Source organism: Phaseolus vulgaris, chromosome 8, assembly GCF_000499845.2.
Source record: "Phaseolus vulgaris cultivar G19833 chromosome 8, P. vulgaris v2.0, whole genome shotgun sequence".
NCBI classification, from domain to species: domain Eukaryota; kingdom Viridiplantae; phylum Streptophyta; class Magnoliopsida; order Fabales; family Fabaceae; genus Phaseolus; species Phaseolus vulgaris.
The window spans coordinates 29,023,395-29,050,248 of record NC_023752.2 but is presented as its reverse complement, the minus strand read 5'-3'; the positions used below and the strand labels follow the sequence as shown (position 1 = coordinate 29,050,248).

Sequence of the window (26,854 nt, the reverse complement as noted above, 5' to 3'; positions counted from 1 at the left end):
TTACATATAAAATAATTCCTAATTTATGAATTTATACCTTTTTATATTTTTTATGATCTTTATTTGAATAAGAGTATTTTATTCCCAAATTTGATGTTAATTGCAGATTTCTAAGGAAGATTGGAGATTTGGATTAAAGATGAATGATTTGAGCAAAAAAGATAAAGATGGAAGGTCCCTAACTGGAAAAAGATGCAAAGATTGGGTCTTTTTTATGTTTTATCATTTAGCCCATTAGCGCGACACAGGAAGCTACCTAACCCTAGAAAACTAGGATAAATAGAGGGCTAGAGGCTCAACCCTAGTGTGCCAGATTGAGAGGAAAACACCATAGAGTGAATTGTAACCAATTGGGAGAATGGAAGGTACTAGAAGTATGCGTGGCTAATTATATCCTTTGGGATTGGGAGTAATCTGTTCAAACTCTTATGTATTGAGGTGATATCTTATATATTAATATTCAGTTCTTGATTGATTATTGGTATTGTTGTTTTACTTTTAATTTTCCGTGACAAATTGAGAATCTTAAATATGACCGGGAGGTATTTTTAGGGTTCGGACCTAAACAACAATACTTAACATATTTGAGTGCTAGGAATAGACTTGAAATGTTAATTGCTATTAAACGTCTGAGCTTCGATCTAAGTTGTTCTTATAATTATGCGAGGGATCGATAATTAGGGGACATTCTTATGAATTTTATATGCGAGGAATCAATATAAATGATTTTTATACGGGCATCAATTTCAATCAAAGAACTTAATATTAACATGCTAATCAAAATACATGAGAGTGAAAGAGATGGAACCTAATCCCTATTTTTCCAATTGAAGCAACTAATTCTTTGTTTGTTTTCTTATTGATCAGTGCCAACATCATCACTTCAAACTCTTTTTATTGTTCTGTTGTTATATTTAGCGAATATTGTACTCGATAATTCATTGTTCCTTGAGGGATCGATATCCGTCCTTAGGGACAATTATTACTTATGACAAACAATGATAGAGAAACAGATATCAAAATTTTAATCGGTTAAAAATACGTTTTAACTGGTTGTTTATATCAGCAACAAAAGCAGAATTAAAACAAACAGTTATAAGGAGTGAGAGAGAGAGAGAGATTTACACAACCAATTTTATACTGGTTCACTCAACCTTTAGCTACATCCAGTTCCCAGAACAACCATTGGGTTCCACTAGTAATCACTCACATATTACAACAACACAACCACAAAGATGTGACATTGAAAATCACAAGACCCACTCACCCTCTTTGCAACCACACACCTCAAGTCAGAACAACCTTTGACTCTGCAGGATTTCACACACACTTACAAGTTTATGAAAGTACAATTACAAGAATCATGAAAGGAATAGAAAACACCTAAGATTACAGAAACCAGGAAGTCCTATGATCAAATCTTGTACTAGTGCAAAGCTAAACAACAATTTTGTAAACTTTTGAAAAACTTCTTTCATAATCTCAATCTCACTTTGTTTGATTTCAAACTGTGTAAAAACTTGTGTATATTATTTTGAAAGCAAGGCTATATTTATAGAATACTAAACTAGCCGTTCTAGGCAACATTTATTGCCAAAACAATTTTGATTTACATAAAAAACAGATTAACAGGTTTTCAAAAAGTTGTTATGAAATGTTACAATCAACTGGTTGAAAAGTTATTTTAACCGGTTGAATTGGTTAGGCAGTTACATAACCAAGTTAAAAACAGTTTTAAAACCTTTAAACAAGCCAAGTGACAAACAACCGATTATTTCGATAATTCAACCGGTTGTTTTTCTCTTTGCTTAGAAAAACACTTTTCTTTTTAAAACTGATTGGGCAAGCTTTGTGCAAGGATCAAAGAACTGATCTTTACATAGATTCTAAACACTCAAATCTAACCCAAACCCAAAGCAGCACAACTTCAAGCTTCATCATGGATTTGAAACATCAAAGCTCCCATGCTCTACAATATACTCAGTGAAACTCAATTAATTGATTGAGAACTGGACGTAGTCTACATTATTAGACAAACCAATATAAATTTTCAATCATAACTCTTTCTTTCCCTCTATCTATTTCTCATTGCATTTTATTGTGTTGCACTAACAAAAGAAATAGAGTTTTATGGAAGTTTTAGAAAAACTTTTCATATAAAGTGTATTGTTCCCGCCGGTTGACCAGGGACGTCTTCGTGCGTGGCTTCTGATCACGAGCTAGGGCACCTTCGTTCTACCCGTCGTGAGTACCTGAAAAGAAGTGAACAAAAGGGCACCCTCGCGGCCGTTTGCACTCCGACGATCAAGTCAGCTAGCGAGAAACATCAAAGGACACACCTCCATATCGGAGCACCGTAAATGGATGCTCTGAAGGTGGTCGAATAACTGAGTAACTGAATTCTCCTTAATTGCCTGTGCGTACAGTGGGTTCGCGAGCAAGCAACTAGAGTGTGTGTAAAACTGAAACTGGATCCTGTCTCAAACGTCTCAAGCCTCTTTTAAACGTCCAAAGCATTCAAAGCGCCTTAAAGTGCATTCAAAGCGTCTTAAAGCGCATTTAAGGCGATTATAACGTTCAACACATTTAAAACGTTCAAAGCATTTAAAGCGTTTAAAGTGCTTTAAAGCGTTCGAAACGTAAACTGAAATAAAACGCACCTTAGCAAACTTTCAGGGAAACTGATATACCTTGATGTTTCAATGCTTACTGCCACGTGTTCTTATGACTTGATCGCTATTCTTCGTGGAGGGCCTTACAGCATCGTAACCCAACTTAGGGATAATCCATCGTGTAAGTCCTCCTTCCTTGAAGTGCATCTGGCGCAAGGGGTGACTTTCTGGGTGCCAACTCATGCGCCCCAACCTCTAGTCACTCGCCCTGGGAGTGTATCCACCTTCCTCTCGTACCACGCACATGGTTCGCCCTTGGGCGTGGCCCTCTCACAGGTCGTATCTGTCCCAGGGGTCTCCCAGAGGTGGCGTGGGTACTTCGCAAATCAGGTTACTCCTCACTGGTACTGGGAATATGGCCTTGAAGCCACCTTTCTCTTCTCTTTATTACTGTTCTGAGGTATTGGGGCCTTTCGTGGTGTCGCCCCCTCCACGGTCTTTCCTACCCTTGGGTATCGCGGGGTGACACCATCGATGCCTTAACCTGGCGACGCCTCATCTTGGCGACGCCTACAGCTGGTGACGCCTCATTCTGGCGACGCCTCAACTTGGCGACGCCTTGTCCTGGCGACGCCTCAAGCGGTCAACCTGTTGACTTTCTTCCTTGGGCCCCCTTGAGGGGTCCCACCATATGTTGACTTTGACTTTGACTTTGGTCAATGCCCGGGGACAGGACGGTACACAAGCCCCCAAGTCTTGAGCTGACACTTGTTTCAGCAAAAAGACTAAGGCCTCGGCCTATCATCCACGTGGCATTCCTGCTGACGTGACATTCCCTTGAGCAATTGACGTGACATTCTCTGAGCGTCTGACGCGACATTCTCTGCGCTGAAGATGTGACGCTTTAAGTTGCGTGCTAATCTCTCGACACGTGGCACGATCCTACGGCTGGGGACGAGTGTCGCTAGCGCTTCTCAAGTTAACGTTATAACTTTTCGAAAACACGCACTCAAGGCACTGTTTCATTCACTATCTTCGCATTCCTTCTGCACTGTTTATCTTTTCGACCTTCAACCACAAAAGGTATGGTTTTCCCACTCTGATTCCCCTGACACTTTACTGTAATGATCTCATAACTGTCTGAGACTGTTTATATTCATGCATTTCTTGTGTTCTACTCTTTTCCTTCGCATTTCTTCGTCCTTCCCTCTTTTTCTGGATTTCTCGCGTGGGTAAGGGTCTTCTTAGGGTTTCTTTTCCCTTTTTCGCCTTAACCCTATTCACTGAACCTTTCCTCTTCTCCATTCTTCAGCTTCTTCATCAATCTATGGCACGCACAAAAACAACCGCCAATCCTCCTCCCCCAAAGATCAACTATCGGGCCCTTTACTCCTGGACCTCCGATGAGCTGCTCGAAGAGAGCTCCACCCTAACCTCCATGAAAGATTTGAGAGATCACATCGAAGGATCAGGAGTCTATCAACACCGTGCCTTCGCTAGGAGGCACGACGAAGATATTACTGTGCTCCCCTGCATCCCAGGCGAGCCTGTGTGTGGAGACGAGAGGGCCAACAATGGGGTCCCTTTCTTCTTCTTCTACCAGGTGGTCTTCAAACGCATTGGGATGCGCCTGCCCTTCTCGAGGTTCGAAAGGGAACTACTCACAGAAATTAATGTCGCCCCGGCCCAGCTACATCCCAACAGCTGGGCCTTCGTTAAAGCCTTCGACATTCTGTGCGGGTACTTCGGGCACACCCCCTCCGTCGACATCTTCCTTCACTTCTTCGAACTGAAGAAGCAAGGGAAAAGCCTCTGGGTAAGCTTTAGCAGCATATCTGGAAGGGTCCTCCTAACACTGTTTCAGCAGTCTTTCAAGGGGTGGAGGGGCAAGTTCTTCAGAGTATGCTGCTCTGACTATGACCACACCGTCCTCGACGGCTTTCCCTTGTACTGGGTGAAGAAGGTCAAGCTCACCAAACCTAAGTCCCTCGACGAGTTGCCCTCGGCTGATCGAGAGGCTTGCCAAATCCTGGCCAGCGTGGGGGCCTTCAACACCTCCACTTTGATAAGTCGTGAGTACGATGTTGAAGCTCTTGCTAACTACAAAAGTATGGAAACCATCTCTTCTAACCATCTGTTCTCTACTTCTGTTTGCTTTCACTTGGTGCATGATTTATCTGCTCTTCTTGTGTAATATCTCAGCTTGTGCCTAATCTCTAATGTGTTAGTTTTACTGGTGCAGATTCAAAGATGGATAAGCAACGGAGGTTGAGGCTCGCCCAAATCCTGAAGTCTAAAGGCGAGGCTTCGGCGAAAGAGGTTGGAGATTCCATACCTCCAACCTCTGAAACCACTCCTACCTCCCCTAGCCTTCACCTTCAAAACCCAACTACCACATCGCCTCCTCCCTTTGTATCCTCTCCAGCTCCTTCTCCTCCAAACTCGCCTCCCCCCATAGCAGCCATGGCTCTCGCCCTGGCTGAGACTCCTACTGAACCAGCCCCCCTCGACAAAGGCAAAGGGGTGGTGGTGGTACCTTTTGACGACGAGGGAGACTCTGCTGAAGGGCAAGTCTTCAAAAGGAGAAGGACTTCCCGAGCGGCACCTCAGGTTGCTACCTCCACCACCCCTTCCTCCCACGGGGCTGAGTCTCTTAGGGAGAACCCTCCAAGCGCCAACTCTCCTTCAAATGGCCTTGGAGGGTGGGCTTGGAACTGAACCCACCTCAGCTCCACCATCCACCAACTGCTCCAGAACTTCCGTCGCCCATTCAAGACTCGCTGAGGGGTTTCCTGGAAAGGGGAGCTGAAGGGCCCAAAAAAGAAGGTATATACTATTACATGGGCGCCTTCATGGCTATCGCGCAAAACTGGCGTGATCAAGCTAAGGCTAGGGTGATCGAGGCCTCCACCCTGCAAGCTCTAGAGAAAGAGGTTGCCTCCCTGAAAGAGGAGAAGGAGAGGTTGGCCCGCCACTAGGAACGCCAAGAGGAGGCCTACAAGGTCTCCTTGAAGGTCTCCTTGAAGGTGGCCCAAAAGTCCAAGGAAGAGGCCAACGAACGACTACATGAGGCGGGGCAGGCGCATGCTGAACTCCTTAACCAAGTTGTGCCCCTCCGAGTGAAGGTTGCGGACCTTGAAGACGCAGCAAAGGCTTCTAAGGCACAACAGAAGAAACTTGAAGCCCACTGCGTCGACCAGGAGCAAAAGCTTGGGAAAACTGAGGGGGAGCTAGCTGCGAAGGTCAAAGCTTTCAACCTTCTCCAAGCTGAAAGCGGCAAACTCCAAGCTGAGGTTAACAAGCTTCAGGTGGAGAAGGAGTTTTTGGACAAGCAGCTAGCCACCAAGGTCTCCCAGATTGAAGAGTTGGAGAAATCCAACAAGGAACTACTCGACGACATGGCTGACACGTTTGAGGAGGGATTTAAAGAGGCTCTGGCCCAAGCCACGTGCGAAAACCCAGGGATTAATACATCAAACTGCGACCCCGGCAACCAAGTCGTCGATGGGAAGGTGGTGCCCCTCGACCTTGGGGAATAAACAACACTTAATTGATTTCATCTTGCTTGTAAATTTGTACTTACAATATCTGAACTTGCCTGTAATTTTTGAACTTGTCTGTAATTCTGACTCTTGATCTTATTCATTTAAATGCCATTTGGATGCTACCTTTAAATTCTTGTGCAATTTCAACTTCTCTTGCACCTTTATCTGCTTCTGTTTTCTTTGTTATATCTAGTGTGTCACCTTTGATATATCTCTTCACCGCGTTTGACTTTAACTCTTTAGGTAGCACGTGACCTTCCCTCTTACTCTTCCTTTCTGAGTCGCGATGCATACCCTTCCTCTGACTTTTTCACTGAGAACTTCACTTGACCTTCGTATCTGCGAGGAATCTTCCTCATGAAGGCGTCGCCTGCCTCGTCATTGCCTAAAGGCAAAGGAGGATTTAACTTCGCGTATTTTTCCTTTCTCTGATAACTCGTGTTTTTATGCTTCTTCCTCTTCTTGCTCTTCGACTTTCTCTTGCCTTCTGGACTTATCAAAGTCTGCAACTTGCTCTTTACTTACTGGCCTTGAGTCCCAAGGCGCTTACTGCCAAAGGCATCGCTGGCTTTATCATCGCTTAAGATGAAAAGGGGTCTCATCTCTTTTCTGGCCTCGACATCGCTCAAGGGCGAGGGAGAACTTGATCTCTTCTATGGCCTCAACGTCGCTCAAATGCAAGGAGGACTTATCTGTTTTTCTGGGGGCTCGACGTCGCTCGAGGGCGAGGGAGGACTTTATCTGATCTGTACTGTGTGTCCACGCTCGAGGAGAGACCTGCTGAACGCGAGATCGTATCGTCCTCAGCATGTCTAAACACTAGGGACAAAAGTCACGCTTTGGTGCCCACGCCCGTGGAGAGGCCTATTACAGCAACGCCGTATCGTCCACGGGGTGTCTAAACCCCAAGGCAGCTTAGCCCTTATCTCTGCGCGCTTGGTGCCCACGCCTGAGGAGAGGCCTGCCCTGGGGTAGTGCCGCTTCGTCCTCAAGGTGTCTGAAAACACCAAGGCGATCAGTGTTCTGGGTGCCCACGCCCAGGGAGAGGCGTGTTAGAAACATCGTCGTATCGTCCCTGGTGTGTCTAAACACCCAGATGACCAGGGATTTTTGTGATTACGTCCAAGGAGAAGGTTTCCCGAAGGATGGCGCTTCTCCTAAGCTGCGTGTATCTGCACCAAGTGACCTGGTTCTCCACTGCTCCGAAACTTCTTACTGTCTGATGCCCACACTCGAAGGAAACGCCCCCCGCCACTTCCTTGCGAGGTGTCTAGACATCAGACACCGGGGCTAGCTATTCCTATCGGAGGAGGGGGCGTCCCGAAGGAATCCCTTAACCCCTGCTCAGGGACTAGGCGCTCGGATTTTAGCTTATACTGAACGTACCTTTTGTCTTGATCTTGGGACATGAGCATGCGCTTCTGCTACTTGCTTTGGATTTGACGCCTGCTCCCTTATCTGGCGATGCCTACACCTGGCGACGCCTCATCTTGGCGACGCCTCATCTTGGCGACGCCTTATCCTTGCGACGCCTCATCCTGGCGACGCCTTGAGTCTTTGTCTTTTGTTTCTTAATCTTTGATCTTACACCGTGTGAGAGGGAAAAACTGAGGCAAAGTTTTCTTGAACTGCTTTTTTACTTGGGTGACCTCATTAAAAAAACCCCCGAGAGGGAAAAAGAGCGTCCCCTTTTACAACTGTGTGTTTCATAACTTTCAACTGAAATAAAATTTTAAATTAACTGCATTCCAGCTGCGTGGGATGGGACCCCCCTCTAAAGTCTCTAGATTGTACGAGTCATTTCCCTTGGCTTCGGTCACTCTGAAGGGTCCGGTCCACTTGGGGGACAACTTGTTCTCCAGCTCGTAAGGATGAGCCTTCCTCATGACCAGGTCGCCAACTTGGAATTGCCGTGGTTTTACCTTAGAGCTATACTGATGCTCCACTCTCCTCTTCACAGCTTCTGCCTTTATCCTTTCTTCCTCTCTGGCCTCGTCCAATAGGTCTAGATTTACCCTTCTTTCCTCATTGGACTCCTATGTCAAAAAACTCAGAAAGCGGGGTGAGCTCTCATGGATCTCTACCGGGATCATGGCATCTGACCCGTATACTAGGCTGAAAGGCGTCTCCATGGTGGAAGATTGAGGCGTGGTGTGGTAAGCCCACATTATTCTTGGTACTTCTTCTGCCCACGCCCCTTTACCTTTCTCAAGCCTTCGCTTCAATCCCCTTAGCAAAACTCTATTTCCTGACTCTACCTGCCCATTCGTCTAGGGGTGTTCGAATGATGCGAACACCTGCTTGATTCCCACTTCTGCACACAGCTTCCTCAACTGTTGGCCGCAAACTGAGTGTCATTATCTGAAATGAGACGCCTTGGCACCCCAAAACGGCACAAAATGTTCTTCCAAACGAAGTGTTGTACTTTGTGCGCAGTGATTTGTGCCACTGGTTCTGCCTCTATCCACTTCGTGAACTACTCGATGGCGACTATCAAATACTTCATCTGCCTTATCGCCAGAGGGAAAGGCTCCAAAATGTCGATTCCCCATGTGTGGAAGGGCCATGGGCTATAAATCGATCTTAGTTCCTCTGGAGGTGCCTTATGCCAGTCTGCATGCATTTGGCACTGCTTGCATCGCTGGGCGTATCTTACACAATCTTCCCTCACTGATGGCCAATAAAACCCTGCGCGAATCACCTTGGAAGCCAATGATCTTCCCCCCACGTGGCTTCCGCAAATCCCCTCGTGAAGCTCTGACATGATCCTCGTACACTCGTCGCCACTCACACATGTCAGAATTGGGTGTGTGAACCCATGCCTAAATAGCACTCCATCAACGAGAGTGTACCTTGCAGAGTTCTTTTTTATCCTCTTTCCTTCTCCAGGCTTTGCTGGGAGAATCCCATCTGCAATGTATCGCCTATAAGGCGTCATCCACGTGTCGCCTTCCTCCAAGGCACATACTTGCCCATACTTCTCTCCTTCGGGCGAGGCCGCGTAGGTGTTGATGCGGGGTGTCCTCGCCGTATCTTGAATCAAAGAGCGATGGCTCCTTGGCTTTCCTCTCGCTGTATTAATGTGAAGAATGTCCACCCTGTTGTCTACCACAAACTTTCGCGGCGTTTTAAGCGTCTCTTGGATGACTGTCCTCTGCCTTCCCCCCTTGCCTGTGCTGGCCAGCTTGGCGAGCAGGTCAGCTCTGGCATTTTGCTCTTTAGGGACATGCACCAGCTCAAACGTAGCGAAAGCTCCCTTCAACGCTTCGATGTACCTCAAGTACACAGCCATCTGTGGATCCTTTGCTTGGTACTCCCTTGTTACTTGCCCTGTGACCAACTGGGAATCATTCTTCGCCAAGAGACTTTGAGCGCCCATTTCCTTGGCCAAGAGCATTCCAGCAATCAGCGCCTCGTACTCAGCTTGGTTATTGCTTGTTTTGAAGGCGAACCGTAAGGCTTACTCGATCAACACTCCGTTAGGCCCCTCCAAGATTATTCCCGCACCACTCCCCTGTTGATTGGAGGACCCATCCACTGAGAGCATCGACTGTGATCCTAACTCCACCTCTTGAGGGTCTCCTCCTGGTGAGAGCTTTGCCAAGAAATCTACGTAGATTTGCCCTTTGATGGACCCCCTGGGTTCATACTGGATGTCAAACTCTGACAGCTCCACTGCCCAGTGAACCATCCTTCCAGCTACATCTGATTTCTGGAGTACTTTCTGAATGGGGAGATTTGTCATCACCACAACTGTGAAACTGTGAAAATAGTGGCGGAGAACACTACTCCCAACGTCGCCTTCTCCAACGTCTGGTACCTCGACTCTGGGCCTTGCAAAACCTTGCTTACAAAGTAGATGGGCCTCTGTACCTAGTCTTGCTCTTGGACCAGCACAGAGCTGATGGCCCACTCAGTTACTGCAAAGTACAATCGGAGAGGGACGCCTGCCCGTGGCTTGCAAAGCACTGGTGGCGTCGCCAAGTACTCCTTTAGCTTGAGAAATGTTGCTTTGCACTCATCTGTCCACGCAAAACGGCTATTCCTCTTGTGGCGAACAGCTCCTCCAGGTCAGCTGTGTGTCGCCCTCTTTTTCCTGAGAGGTCACCACCATGTCATCGACATAGGCTTGCACGTTCCTTCCCAACATGGGTGCAAGGACCTTGTCCATTAGCCTCTGGTAAGTGGCGCCTGCATTCTTCAGCCCAAATGGCATCACCTTATAACAGTAACTGCACGTCTCCGTCATGAACGTCGTTTTACTCTCATCCCTCGGATGCATCTTGATCTAATTGTAACCTGAGAATGCATCCAAGAAACTCAGCATCTTGCAGCCCGAGGCGCTATCCACCAACGCGCCGATGCTGGGCAGTGGGTACGAATCTTTAGGACACGCCTTGTTTAGGTCTGTGAAGTCTACGCACATTCTCCACTTCCCATTCGCCTTCTTCACCAATACGACGTTGGCCAGCCACTCAGGGTATTGTATCCCTCTGATGTGTCCAACGCTCAGCAACTTCTGCGTTTCTTCCCTCACGACGAGGCACCTCTCCTCATTGAACTTCCGCCTCCTCTGTCGTACAGGGCGAACCTTGGCGTCCATGGTGAGGTGGTGGCAAAAAAATCTGGGTCGATACCTGGCATGTCTGAGGCGGTCCACGCGAATGCATCTAAGTGGCGTGAGATCACTGCTGCCACCTCGTCTTCTTCTTCTTGGCGCCAAATGTTCCCGCCGGTTGACCAGGGACGTCTTCGTGCGTGGCTTCTGATCACGAGCTAGGGCACCTTCGTTCTGCCCGTCGTGAGTACCTGAAAAGAAGTGAACAAAAGGGCACCCTCGCGGCCGTTTGCACTCCGACGATCAAGTCAGCTAGCGAGAAACATCAAAGGACACACCTCCGTATCGGAGCACCGTGAATGGATGCTCTGAAGGTGGTCGAAAAACTAAGTAACTGAATTCTCCCTAATTGCCTGTGCGTATAGTGGGTTTGCGAGCAAGCAACTAGAGTGTGTGTAAAACTGAAACTGGATCCCGTCTCAAACGTCTCAAGCCTCTTTTTAAACGTCCAAAGCATTCAAAGCGCCTTAAAGTGCATTCAAAGCATCTTAAAGCGCATTTAAGGCGATTATAACGTTCAACACATTTAAAACGTTCAAAGCATTTAAATCCTTTAAAGTGCTTTAAAGCGTTCGAAACGTAAACTGAAATAAAACGCACCTTAGCAAACTTTCAGGGAAACTGATATACCTTGATGTTTCAATGCTTACTGTCACGTGTTCTTATGACTTGATCGCTATTCTTCGTGGAGGGCCTTACAGCGCCGTAACCCAACTTAGGGATAATCCATCGTGTAAGTCCTCTTTCCTCGAAGTGCATCTGGCGCAAGGGGTGACTTTCTGGGTGCCAACTCATGCACCCCAACCTCTAGTCACTCGCCCTGGGAGTGTATCTACCTTCCTCTCGTACCACACATATGGTTCGCCCCTGGGCGTGACCCTCTCATGGGTCGTATCTGTCCCAGGGGTCTCCCAGAGGAGGCGTGGGTACTTCGCAAATCAGGTTACTCCTCACTGGTACTGGGAATGCGGCCTTGAAGCCACCTTTCTCTTCTCTTTATTACTGTTCTGAGGTACTGGGGCCTTTCGTGGTGTCGCCCCCTCCACGATCTTTCCTACCCTTGGGTATTGGGGGGTGACACCATCGATGCCTTAACCTGGCGACGCCTCATCTTGGCGACGCCTACAGCTGGTGACGCCTCATTCTGGCGACTCCTCCTTCTGGCGACGCCTCAACTTGGTGACGCCTCAAGCTGTCAACCTGTTGACTTTCTTCCTTGGGCCCCCTTGAGGGGTCCCACCATATGTTGACTTTGACGTTCACTTTGACTTTGACTTTGGTCAACGCCCGGGGACGGGACGTACATGTATCATATAAAAGTATTGTCTAACTATGCATCCTCAAACTATACTTGTGAGAATTTAAAAAGTTTAAATACACGATACAATCTTCCTTTCTTTTTTATTTGTCTTATTTTCACATCTAACGTTTTTGAGTTTCAGAGCAATTCCTTTATAAGAATGATAAGTGTCATTATTTAGTAAAATTTCATTCAAAAATTTGGACATTTATTGATTTTAATTGTTGATTAAGCTATGACTCAACCCTAATTTGAAAAATTAGAATTTAATAATATAGTTTGAAGTTATTGGATTAATATAACTATTTATTCCCAATTTTTTTGTTAATGAGAGATGAAACAAAGGGATATATTATAAATAGAGATGTCACTTAGCCCAAGCCCAATTAGGTTAAATAAGGGCGTAAGGCGGAGAGAAAGAAAAAAAGGGAGGAAACCCTAGGAAGCAGTCGTCAAGGAGAAACATTTTGGATCTTTTCTTTTGCTTTGGTGCATGTAATGGCCACCATGTGTGGTTAATTCCTTTCTTTTGGTTTTGAATATAATCTTTTCAAAGTTTGATGGATCATGATAATATTGATATATGATATTTTGTTCTTCATGAGAGTTTGGATGTTGAACTTGAAGCTTTGATGTCTCCAAATCCATGAAGATTGCTTGAAGACTAGGCTGCTGCTTGTGGGCATGGGTTCTGGGTAGATTAGAATTTTTCAATCCACTCTTAGCTTAATCCAAATCTGAATTAATCAAGTTCTTTTAAAGAAAAGTGTTTTTTCAAAGTAAGTGAAAAACAACCTGTTGATTTGTCGTTTCAATCGGTTGTTTTACACTTGGTAGTTTTTGGAAAATATTTGAAAAAATTGAAATTGACTGACCTCATAGTCAAAGCTAATTCAATTGATTGATTTGTACTTTCAATCGATTGTTTTTTAAAAACTTAACAAAATTGGTTAAATTTGTTTTTTCTGGATTCAAATTTGTTTTTGCTTGATTCAAATTTGTTTTGGTCCCTGATTGAAAAACTAAAATGACTATTTGTTAGGATATATAAATGGTTTTTAAATCTCTAATAAGAGAGAGAGAGAGAGAGAGAGAGAGAGAGATTAACAAAAGATAAAAAAGTTTTTCAAAGATTGTAAGATTGCTAAAAGTTTTGCATTGGTTAAGAGTGGGATAGGATCTGTTGTATTCGTTTTGTGTCAGGTGTAATCCTTCCTATTCTTTCTTGTATTTCAATTCATATTTGTAAACCTGAAAGATACCGGTGTCTATAGTCAGAGGGTGTTCTGACTTATAGTGTTTGTGTTTCAAAGAGGTGAGTGTTCTTGAAGGGTTCAAGATCACCTCTTTGGTGTCTGTGTTTGTGTAATATGTGATTGACTGCCTAGTGAAATACCCAGGGGTTTCTAGGGACTGAATGTAGCTCATATTAAGAGTGAACTAGTATAAACCTTGTGTGTTGAATCTCTCTATCCCTCATTGCTATTAAAACTCTTTGATCCATGTTTTTGCAAAGTGCTGATAAAAACAATTGGTTGATTCGTATAAACAACCGATTGATTTTCTGTAATTAAATTAAAACAATTTTATTTTTTGGTTGACCTGATTGCTTCTTCTATGATTCTGCATTAATATTCATTCTTGTCCAGAATTTTTGAAAATCTTTTATTAAACAATTCATCCCCCCTCTTGTTTAAGGCCTCTAATTCTAACACTGGATGCATCAAATAAGACTTAGTGTAATATTCATGTCTTACATGTTGAATCAAATGTGTTCAAGCTTTGAAGAATTCAAATCCTTTGAGTTTGATGGAAGGCTGGATGTGCTTGCTGTTGCTGAGATGTTTTAGAATAGGATCTGGGGTAGATTATCTGTGTAAATCCACTCTTGATTGAATCCAAAGCTTAAGTATTCTCAAACCTTTTTAATTGAAAGTGTTTTTCAAACTAAATGAAAAACAACCTATTGTTTTGTAGAAACAACCGATTGTTTTATACTTAGGTGTTTTGAGAAAGGTTGAAAACTGTTTTTGGTGGTTGACTTGCTGTCAAACCAAAACAACCGATTGATTCGAGCATTCAACCGATTGTTTGTTTTGGAACCATAACATAAAATTGTTTTGTGCTTTGACTGAGCTTTAAATGATTTTATAACTGAATGCGCTCCAGTTTTAAATGCTTTGACTAGTCTTTGAAATCAATTAATAGTTTGTTCAGATTATGTAACAAACAACAACTGAGATTTAATCATAGGAAAACAGATTTGAGTTTTTCACTGATTTTGCTTTTCAAGAGTTGAAGATTGCTTTGAGATTGCTTTGATCAAGAGAGTGTGGAATAGGATTTTCATTTGTATTAATTTTATATCATTCTGTAACAAGTGTAATCCTTCTGCACTTTGTGTAAACTCTGGTGTGTGAGGCCGAGAAGTGTTGTGTGCTCTTGAGGTTGTCAAGATCAGCATTCTTGGTGGTGTTTGTGCCGAGCCAAAGGAAGTGTGTGTCTTGAGGGGATCAAGAACACTTCTTTCGTGGTGTTGTAAGTAATCTAGGTTTCGTTACTTAGTGGATTCCCCAGTGGTTTCTGGGAATACTGGATGTCGCTCTTGGTTTAAGAGTGAACCAGTATAAACCTGTGTGTGCAATCTCTCTATCCCTTAAACTCTTTAATTTCAGTTTATACTTGTTAACTGGTATAAACAACCGATTGTTTCTGCGATACAACCGATTGTTTTTCTGGTACTGTGCTAAATTGCTTTGTGTTTTGGCAAACTGAATTCTGAATCAAGTTTTCTCCAAGGAATTTCATTCTAGACTAAAAAGTTTGCGAAAACCCTCTTTAAACCATTCACCCCCCTCTAGTTTAAAGCCATACATTCTAACATTTGGCATCAAGAGCTTGGTACTTGAAAGATACTCAAGTTTGATCCGAAAAATCTTTTTCAAATGGCTGGAAAACTATCTGTCGAGGAAGGTGTTTCAATCAACAAGCCACCTTTATTCTGTGGTTTGAACTATAACTATTGGGAGGCTAGAATGAAAATCTTTGTTGAATCCATTGATCGAAAATGGCCCTTTCATTCCAAAGCTTAAAAAGAATGGATCTTTTATTGCAAAACCTTGGTCCCAATGGACCAATGAAGAATGTAAGATGGCCAAGCTTGATTGTACTACTCAAAACATAATAGTTTGTGCACTGGATACTAATGAGTTTTTCAGGATATCAAAATGCAAATCTGCTAAAGAGACGTGGGACACACTCAAAGCTACTCATGGGAACATCAATGAATCAAAGGAAGTAAAGTCAAGAAGTCAAGCATGAAGGAATATGAGGCAAAACAGAAAAAGCCTCAACCTTTGCTTCATGGCCAAAAAGGAAGATGATTCAAGCAGTGTAAGTTCCTCTAACTCCTCAAATTCTGAAAATTACAGTCAATTGCTTTCTAGCTTTTCAAGAAACACATGAAGAAGCTAACCAATTGGCCCTCTTGAACAACCGGTTAAAAGGAATGAATAGCTGTCTTGAAAACAGAGTCAAAACACTGGAAGAGGAATTGGAAAATTCAAAAACAGATTTTGAAAACCTTGAAATAGTTTACAAAAACTCCTCTTGCAAGTATGATACTCTTATTTGTGAAAATTGTGAAAATCTTGAAAAGCAAGTTCATTATCTTGTTAAAACTGTGGATAAGCTTTCTAAAGGTCAATCTAACTTTGAGAATGTCTTGGCATCTCAAAACTGTGTTTTTGGAAAAGCTGGATTGGGTTTTAATCCACAGAACAAGCAAGATAGATTTTCAAAGTCATTTTCGAAACTGTTAGAAAAAAAACCGATTGATCTGTCGAAACAACCGCTTGTTACATGCTTCTATTGCATGAATAGAGGTCATTCTGTCAGATTCTGTAAAATAAGAAAATATGTTATTCCTAGAGGCTTTATGAAGTGGATTCCCAAATGTTGTAAAGGTTCAAATGATGAATGTAAACCAAATGGACCCACATTCATAAGGGGACCAAATCTTTGTACTTGAAAATCTTCTTTGTAGGAAACCTTGAAGGAGAGCATGCAGCAATGGTACTTAGACAGTGGGTGCTCAAAGCACATGACTGGGGACAAATCAAAGTTTCTAAGCATCTTTTTTAAGCAAGAAGGGCACGTTACCTATGGGGAAAACAACAAGGGGAGGATTCTTGGAAGAGGATCCATAGGAGACAAAGATATCTTGGTCATCCATGATGTTCTCTATATAGAAGGTTTAAAGCACAATCTGCTGAGCATTAGTCAATTGTGTGACAAAGCATATCAAGTTATCTTCAAAACAAACTCTTGCGAATTTGTCTTCCCAACACAAAAGAGCTAATGTTGATTGGTAAAAGAATCAATAATGTTTATCTTTTAGATATCTCTTCTCCTTGTTCAATTGGTTGTCTTCTATCCAAGCATGATGAGTCTTAGCTTTGGCATAGAAGAATTACTCACATTCACATTGTTAGAATATATGGCCTTAAACGAGAGGGGGGGTGAATTGTTTAAGAAAGGTTTTCATAAACTTTTAAGCCTAGAATGAAAATACTTCAAGAAAACCTTGATTAAGAAATCAGTTTATTCAAAACATAAAGCAAAAGCACAATACTGGAAAAACAATCGGTTGTTTTACCGAAACAATCGGTTGTTTATACCAGTTATCAAATAACAAAACTGAATTTAAAAAGATAGGGATAGAGAGATTGTACACAGTTGTTTATACTGATTCACCCCAAACCCATAGCTACATCCAGTCTTCTCAGAAACCCTGAGGAAATCCACTAAGCAATCACAACTTGATCACTTACACAACAACCAAGAGACTGACCTTGAACACCTCAAGAAACACACTCTCCTTGGTCAACACACCTGCACCAAGATTGCTGATCTTGATCCCCTCAAGAACACACAACCAATCTTAGCAAACACAGAAACGAAACTTGTTTCACAGAGTACAAGGATTACACTTGTTACAGAAGATAATCTGAAATCAATACAAGCAGAATCCTATTCCACAACTTTGATCAATCACACACTCTTAGCAATCTCAACTCTTTGAAAAACTCAAAAACTCTTAGCAAAAACTTGTAAAAGGTTTTTTGTCAAATCTATTTTTCTGAATTTATTCAAAGATGTAGTTTGTTATCAAATCTTAACAAACTCTTAAATTGCATTAAAAGATTAGTCAAAGCATTTAATGACTGGAGCGTAAGCAGTTAAAACATTTAATGCTCAATCAAAGATAAAACAGTTTTTCTGTTATGGTCCCAAAACAAACAATCGGTTGTTTCCTCGAATCAATCGGTTGTTTTGGTTCTTAACAGTTCAACCATTTTAAAAACAGATTTCAATCTTTTTCTCAAAACACCTAAGTATAAACAATCGGTTGTTTCGACAAAACAATCGGTTGTTTTAACTTAGTTTGAAAACATTTTACTTTCACAAAGATTGAGAATGCCTATGCTTTAGATTTAATCAAAGGGTGGATTATAACATTTAAACTACCCCAGAACTAAGCTAAACCAGCACAACAACAACGAGCACAACAGAGGCTTCAACATCCTTCAAAGGATTTGGATTCTTCAAAGCTTGAACACCACTTGGTTCAACACACATGAATCACTTGAACAAGTTAATTTCTAAAGATCTAGTGATTGGGCTGCCCAAGCTCAAGTTTGAGAAGGACCATATTTGTGAAGCTTGCCAAAAGGGGAAACAAGTGAAAAACTCTTTTAAAATAAAAAATGTTGTTTCTTCTTTAAAATTTCTTGAGTTACTTCACATGGATCTTTTTGGACCTTTAAGAACCATGAGCCTTGGTGACAACTATTATGCTCTTGTTATTGTGGACGACTTTTCTAGGTTCACTTGGACTCTCTTCTTCGAATCAAAAAGTGATGCCTTCTCTGCATTCAAGAAGCTTGCTAGAAGATTGCAAAATACAAAGAACAGCAACATAGGCTCAATAAGAAGTGATCATGGAGGTGAATTCCAAAATGGAAAGTTCAGCAAGTTTTGTGAAAAGATGGGAATTCTGCACAATTTTTCAACTCCAAGAACTCCACAACAGAATGGTGTAGTGGAAAGGAAGAACAGATCCCTTGAAGAATTTGCTAGAACAATGCTAAGTGAATCTTCTCTTCCCAAGTATTTTTGGGCTGATGTTGTTAGCACTTCTTGTTATGTGATGAATAGAGTGCTAATAAGGCCAATTCTGAAGAAGACTCCCTATGAGCTCTTCAAGGAAACCAAACATCAATCATCTCAGAGTTTTCGGTTGCAGCTGCTTTGTCCTAAACAATGGAAAGGAAAACATAGGGAAATTTGATGAAAAAGATGATCATGGTATCTTCATAGGCTATTCTCTAAATAGTCATGTATTCAGAATCTACAACAAGAGGCTAATGACTGTAGAAGAGTTTGTTCATGTTATCTTTGATGAAGTGGATCGCAAAAGCATTCAAATCTCGAAGAACAGTGCTGAAGAGGATGAGCAGATCATCAGTTTGGAGAAGCTGGACATCTGTGTAGAAAAAAAACCGGTTGATTGCTCGAAACAACCGATTGAAATTCTGCAGCAGAGTGAGTTGCCCAAAGAATGGAGGATTCCTAGAGATCTGTCAGTGGAGAACATCATTGGGCAGATAAAGGAGGGCATTTCTACACGTAGCTCTATCTCAAACTTCTGGAGGCACACTGCTTTTGTCTCTCAAATTGAACCAAAGTCAATTGATGAAGTTCTCAAGGATGAAAAATGGGTTGAAGCTATGCATGAAGAGCTGAATCAGTTTGCAAGGAATGAGGTATGGTTTCTTGTCCCTAAAATAGCTGAGATGAACATCATTGGTTCGAAGTGGGTCTTCAGAAACAAGCTGGATGAGGATGGTGTGATCACAAGAAACAAAGTAAGGCTAGTTGCCAAAGGCTACAATCAAGAGGAGGGAATTGATTATGGTGAAACCTTTGCTCTTATTGCAAGATTAGAAGTTGTGAGGTTGCTGCTGGCTTTTGCATGTATGAGTGGTTTTAAACTCTTTCAAATGGATGTCAAGATTTCTTTTTTAAATGGCTACATCAATGAGGAAGTGTATATGGATCAACCACCGGGCTTTGAAGATCATCAATATCCCAATCATGTTTTCAAGCTAAAAAAGGCTTTGTATGGGCTGAAGCAAGCTCCAAGGCAGTGGTATGAAAGGCTTAGCAACTTCCTTTTGTCACATGGCTATGAAAGGGGAATGATTGACAAGACTCTCTTCATCAAAAAGTCAAATTCTGAAATTATCCTCGTGCAAATCTATGTTGATGACATCATCTTTGGTGCTACACAAGATAGTTTGTGTGAAGAATTTGTGGTTGCTATGAAATGTGAGTTTGAAATGTCTATGATGGGAGAATTGTCTTTCTTTCTTGGATTGCAGGTTAAGCAAACAAAGGATGGAATCTTTCTATGCTAATCAAAGTATTGTAAAGAGATTCTCAAGAAATTTGAAATGGAGAGTTGCAAGGAAGCAAGCACACCTATTGATATGATTCCAATAGCAAGTTATAGATTATTCTTTGACATTTTATGGAATCAACTTGAGTTGGAGATTGAATAGACACTTTTATAGAAATGGATCAATGTTCTATGCTTCAAGAACTCACCAAAACTTGCGCCAAACACCAAAACTCATATGGAAGCTCCATTTCTTGTCAATTGAACCGATTAAAAGATGCAAGAATTCAAATGAACCGATTAAATTGCCTTAAAAGTGAAATGAACCGAACAAAGCCATAGAAAAGGAAGATGAACCGATTATATTCAGCAAAAAATAAGATGAACCGAACAAAATAGCAAAAGAAGCTAATACACCGAATAGAAATGCAAGAAAAGTCCTAAGACATGTTTAAGGAGTTCATATGGACATGGAAATGGAAGAAGTAGATGGAGAAGAAGGAAGACTTATGTGGTTGTAGTTCTTGGTTGATGAACACGCCACTTGAAGTATGAAAGCTCCAAGATAAGTGTGAATTGTCGCCACTTGAGGGAAGCAATGCTCTCAAGATGAGACTAGGAAGAGGAGAAGGCAAGTTCTCACTACACTCAATCACCAATTTGGGAGAGTTTTGTTACTTCAAATATCAATTCTGAATTTAGAAGGACCCAAGCCCTCCTTTTATAGGAGCAAGGGTCGGTCATGTTGCTACAAAGCTTGTACCACAAGCTACCCAAAAGTCTCCTAAGCTAACGCCTATAGTGACTCATGAAGAGTCACCTTCTAGAAAATTCTAAACTAAGGCCTAAAGATGCTTTACAAAAGAGGTATCTAATGTTTCCCTCTAAGCACCTTCCTAAAAACTATGTTATTTAAACATTCTACTTTTTATACAAAAGACACTATAAAAAGAGAAAACAATCTACCACTACTTCCTAATTCCTTAAACTTGCTCCTTGTAAGCCTTTGAGGTAGGTTAATGACTTCTTGAGCTTCTTCAACTTCGGCCTCTACCTCCTCTTGTCCTTGATCTTCGACCTCTATCTCTTCTTGATCTTGATCTCCATCATACTCCCCGAGTTGGAGAGAATTCGACCACGAATTCTGGAGACCTACAGAAAAAGGAGTTAGATCACTGATATTAAATGTATGACTACCAAGGTATGTATCAGGCATATCTTATTAGAATATATGGCCTTAAACGAGAAGGGGGGTGAATTGTTTAAGAAAGATTTTTGCAAACTTTTAACCTTAGAATGAAAATACTTTGAAAGAACCTTGATTAAGGATTCAGTTTTTCCAAAACAAACAGCAAAAGCACAAAGCTGGAAAAACAATCGGTTGTTTTAGCTAAATAGTCGGTTGTTTATACCAGTTCCAAAATAACAAAACTGAATTAAAGAGATAGGGATAGAGAAATTGTACACAGTTGTTTATACTGGTTCACTCCAAACAAGAGCTACATCCAGTCTTCTCAGAAACCCTGAGGATATCCACTAAGCAATCACCACTTGATCACTTACACCACAACCAAGAGAATGACCTTGAACACCTCAAGAAACACACTCTCCTTGGCCAACACTAAGATTGCTGATCTTGAACACCTCAAGAACACACAACCAATCTTAGCAAAACACACACACGAATTGTTCAGCAGTTTTACAAAGATTACACTTGTTACAGATGAATATCTGAAATCAATACAAGTAGAATCCTATTCAGCACCTTGATCAATCTCTCAACTCTTAAGCAATCTCAGAACTCTTTTTAAAAACTCTTAGATCAAAACTTTGTTTCAAGATTCTTAAAACATGAAAACAGTTTTTCAGAATATATCTAAGAATATAGTTTGTTATCAAATCTTAACAAACTCTTAATTGCATTTAAAACAGATTGGTCAAAGCATTTAATGACTGGAGTGTATTCATTTAAAGCATTTAAAGCTCAGTCAAAGAAAACAGTTTTTCTGTTATGGTTTCAAAACAAACAATCGATTGTTTCCTCTAATCAATCGGTTGTTTTGTTACTTAACAAAATTCACCATTCAAAAACAGTTTTCAAACATTCTCAAAACACCTAAGTGTAAACAATCGGTTGTTTCAACTTAATTTGAAAAACATTTTACTTTGTTAAAATTGAGATGCTAATTGCTTTTAGATTTAATCTAAGGGTTGATTACAACATTAAACTACCCTAGAACAAAGCTTAAACTAGCACAGTAGCACACAGCAAAGCAGAGGCTTCAACATCCTTCAAAGGATTTGGATTCTTCAAAACATTGAACACCACTTGGTTCAACATATCTAACTCATAAGCATTGTCATTAATCCTCTTTATGACTTGAAAAGGTCCATCACCACGAGGCATTAGTTTGGACTTCCTTTGAGTAGGAAAACGATCTTTCCTCAAGTGAAGCCAAACCCAATCACCTTCATCAAATAACAATGCTTTTCTCCTTTTATGGGCAAGTTCAGCATACTTACCAACCTTCTTCTCAATTCTCAACTTGATGTGCAAATTTTTCACAAAAGAAGCCTTTTCATCCCCATCTTTGCACAAGACATCATCAAGTATGGGAATAGGAAAAAGATCAAGAGGTGTTAAGGGATTAAACCCATAAACAACCTCAAAAGGAGAATGTGAGGTGGTAGAATTTACTACACAATTATAAGCAAATTCAACATGTGGTAGTAAATTCTCCCAAACTCTAGGATTCCCGGAAATAAAGCATCTCAACATTTGTCCCAAAGTTCTATTTACCACTTCGGTTTGACCATCGGTTTGTGGGTGACAAGTGGTAGAAAATAAAAGTTTAGTACCAAGCTTTCCCCATAAGGTCTTCCAAAAGTGACTCAAGAACTTGGAATCTCTATCGGACACAATAGTTCTAGGAATACCATGTAAACGAACCACTTCTTGAAAGAAGAGGTTTGCAATATGACATGCATCATCCACTTTGTGGCAAGGAATAAAGTGAGCCATCTTTGAAAAACGATCCACTACCACAAAAATGGAATCCTTTCCGTTAGATGTCTTGGGTAATCCTAAGATGAAATCCATAGAAATGTTAACCCAAGGCATTGAAGGGATAGGAAGAGGAGTATATAAACCATGGGGATGCAATCTAGATTTAGCTTTACGGCAAGATATGCATTTTTCACACAAACTATGAACATGTTTATGCTTATGAGGCCAAAAGAAATGTTCATGCAACACATCCAAAGTTTTTGCAACCCCAATATGACCCATTAATCCTCCCTTATGTGCTTTTCTAACAAGAGATAATCTAATGGAGCTTTGGGGAACACAAAGACGTTTTCCTTTAAAAAGAAAGCCATCTTGTATAAAAAAATCTTTGTTTCCTCCTTTGATACACTCTTGATAGATAAGAGAAAAATCAAAGTCATCATGATAAAGATCCTTAATGTGATCAAAGCCAAGAAATTGAGAACCCAAAAGATTTAGCAAGGCATAGCGTCTAGAAAGTGCATCGGCCACAACATTATTTTTGCCTTGCTTATGCTTGATCACATAAGGAAATTGCTCAAGGAATTCCACCCACTTAGCATGCCTCTTGTTAAGTTTGTTTTGGCTTTTCAAATATTTAAGAGATTCATGATCACTATGAATCACAAACTCTTTAGGAAAAACATAATGTTGCCAAGTAAACAAAGCTCTAACAAGTGCATACAATTCCTTATCATAAGTGGAATAGTTGAGATGACTTCCTTTCAATTTCTCACTAAAATAAGCTATGGGGTGGCCCTCTTGAAGGAGAACAGCCCCAATGCCTATACTTGAAGCATCACATTCAATCTCAAATGTTTTAGCAAAATTAGGAAGGGCTAAAATGGGAGCTTTAGTCAATTTTTCTTTTAAAACATCAAAAGCATTTTGTTGTGCTTCTCCCCATTTGAAAACCACATCCTTTTTCACTATATCATTGAGAGGTGCAGCTATAGTACCGAAGTTGGGTACAAATCTTCTATAAAAAGAAGCAAGACCATGAAAACTTCGGACTTCATTCACATTTGTAGGCGTTGGCCAATTTTGAATGGCCACTGCCTTAGCTTGATCCACATGGACCCCTTTGCTACTCACAACAAACCCTAGGAATTCTATATGATCAAGTGCAAACATACATTTAGCAAGGTTAGCATACAAATGTTCCTTCCTAAGGGTTTCCAAGACTTGTCTAACATGCATCCTATGGTCACACAAAGACAAGCTATAAATGAGGATATCATCAAAATAAACAACAACAAACTTGCCAATGAATGGTCTTAAAACATGATGCATGAGGCGCATGAAAGTACTTGGAGCATTAGTTAAGCCAAATGGCATAACCAACCACTCATATAAACCAAAGTTGGTCTTAAAGGCCGTCTTCCATTCATCACCCGGTTTTATACGGATTTGATTATAGCCGCTTCTAAGATCAATCTTTGTAAAAATTTTGGAACCATCCAATTCATCCAACAAATCATCAAGCCTAGGTATGGGATGCCTATACTTAATTGTAATGTTATTTATAGCCCTACAATCCGAACACATCCTCCATGTGTCATCTTTCTTAGGGACAAGGATAATAGGCATAGCACAAGGGCTCATGCTATCTTGAACCCAACCTTTAGCAATTAATTCCTCAATTTGTTGGCGAATTTCCCTAGTCTCACTTGGATTGGTCCTATAGGCCGGACGATTGGGTAAAGAAGATCCCAGAATCAAATCAATTTGGTGCTCAATCCCTCTCAAAGGTGGAAGTCCTTTTGGAGGATCTTGAAACACATCATGAAACTCCTTTACCAAATTATCCAAACAATGAGGACTATCTACAAGTGGTTCTAACTTAAGAGGTCTAGGAATAGCTAAGAAGATAGGATTGTGAGCCACTATATCCCTTTGGACCTCATGCCTAGAAATAAAAAGCGTATGCTTATGACTCTTTTGTTTTTCATTCTCCCTCTTTTTTTTTCATAAGAATTTGGTCCTCATGGACTTCTCTTGGAGAGAGAGATTTTAAAATGACCTTGTGACCATGGAAATCAAAAGAAATTTTATTGGTAAAGCCAACATGAAAAACTTTTCTATCAAATTGCCAAGGCCTTCCTAAAAGAATATGTGTAGCTTCCATGGGCACAACATCACACAAGACCTCATCTTTATATTTACCAATAGAGAAATTAATGAGGACTTGTTTGTTCACAATGATTTCGCCTACTTCACTTGGCCATTGCAATTTGTAGGGCTTTGTATGAGAGATAGTAGGCAAGGCAAGCTTCTCTACTACTCTTGTACTAGCCACATTAGCACAGCTACCACCATCCACTATTAAAGAACAAATGTTGTTTTGAATAAGACATCTTGTATGAAAAATATTTTCCCTTTGACTTTCATCAAAAGGTTGTAAAACGTGTCCAAGAAGTCTTCTCACAACCAACAAATCTCCTTCAAGTGGACTCTTACTCTCATGCTCACTAGATGATCTAGAATGTGAAGAATGCTTAGGAGAATCCGAATCATGCTCACTCATCACAATGCCATTATGCACAAACATATTCCTTTTAGAAGGACAATTAGCCGCAATGTGACCATAACCCATACACTTAAAGCATTTCTTACTAGACGATTTAATTGGAGATTTAGGGGTAGAAGTCGAAGGCCTAGATTCCTTGGGTTTGAAAGAAGATTCTTTAGAAGGATTTTTGGAAAAAGATTTTTAAAAGCATTTCTTTTAGCAATTCGGGCCTCAACCTTCATTGCAAGATGAACCAAAGATCGCAAAGATGAATACTCTTGAAGCTCAACAACATCTGGAATATCCCTCCTTAGACCACTTACAAACCTAGCTATCAAGGCTTCCTCACTCTCTCTCAAATCAACTTTAAGCAAAAGCGTTTCCAATTCTTTGAAATATGCATCCACACTTAGCGTGCCTTGCTGAAACCGTTGGAGCTTCAACATGAGGTCTTTCCTAAAGTGTGGTGGTACAAACCTAAAGCGCATACACTCAACCAAATTGTTCCAAGAGACCACGGGAGGTCTCTTGTGATAGATAATGTCTGTTACATAACTATGCAACCATTTCATGGCATAATCAACAAATTCTAGAGTGGCTAGCTTCACCTTTTGGTCCTCCTCAACCTCATAGGTGTTAAAGATTTGTTCACATTTAGCCTCCCAATCTAGATAAACATTAGGATCACTATCCCCATTAAAACTAGGAATTTTGACAAAAGGAACTTGAGGCTTGGATTCTTGGTGTGGTCTTTGGTCACGGTGATGGTGTCTTTCATTTGAATGAGGATGATGCCTCCTTCGTCTATGATCATCCCTAGAACCGTGAGCAGATGCAGAACCTTTTGAAGAATGTTTAGGAGAAGGTTGCCTCTCATGCAAAGAATGGGCAACTCCTTCTTGCTTCAATTCAACCTTTGCCAAACGTGCTTCTAATCTTTGCACTTCTTCATCCTTTTGAGCAAGAGCCTTCCTTGCTTCTATTAATTCATTAAGAACATAAGCTCTATGAGTAGAGCGTGGCTTTGAAGATTCCTCACTTGAATAGGTATCCATTTAAAAAGAAAACAGCAAACACAAGAACAAACAATGTTAAGAAAAACAAAGTTAGCAACAATTAGATCAAAATGCCGAAGTGAAGTGTCACTTAAAGCACTCCAAAGAAAGAATACTCCCCTTTACCAATCTGATCTTGAGGCCTTTAGTAACCTCAAATGAAGTATGTCAAAGCAATAGCACACAATCTCAAAGCTAATCACCACAAAACCAAAGAAACAATGAAGGACAAACAAGAAAAGGTATAAACAATAAAAGACTATAACAAAAGGAAAACAAGATGTATGACAAACTCAAAGATTAATGAAGAAAAGACAAGCAAGAAAATAAGGTACTCAATGAAAAAAGAAGGCACACAAAAGCGACCTAGAGAAAAGCACTATACTAGATGAAGAAAACAAAAACAAAACTACTGGAAAATATTTTTGTGCAAATTGTGCGTGATGTTTACAGATTTATCTGGAATGATATAAAGCGAACTGGAATATAAAATTGTAACCACAGAAAGTTCAAGATCTTATCTCAATAATGGCACTGGAATTACGCAAAACCAGTAAGCCAATTAATTGTGGTAAATTTACTAAAATCACTGTCAGATTACCGTATTTTTTTCGGCAGAAATACACACTGTTCGTATTTTATTTATCATTTTTTTTTTGTACTTTGAATTTTGAAGTACTTCTTTTTTTCTATGCTTTTATAAC

General features: G+C 41.0%; 1 protein-coding gene across 1 annotated transcript; it reads right to left on the bottom strand.

Annotated features, from left to right (window-relative positions):
* Positions 1 to 8,633: 8,633 nt before the first annotated feature.
* Positions 8,634 to 9,536, bottom strand: LOC137824900 (uncharacterized). Its single transcript, XM_068630577.1, has one exon. The coding sequence runs from the start codon at positions 9,534 to 9,536 to the stop codon at positions 8,634 to 8,636; it is 903 nt and encodes a 300-aa protein (XP_068486678.1).
* Positions 9,537 to 26,854: the final 17,318 nt, after the last annotated feature.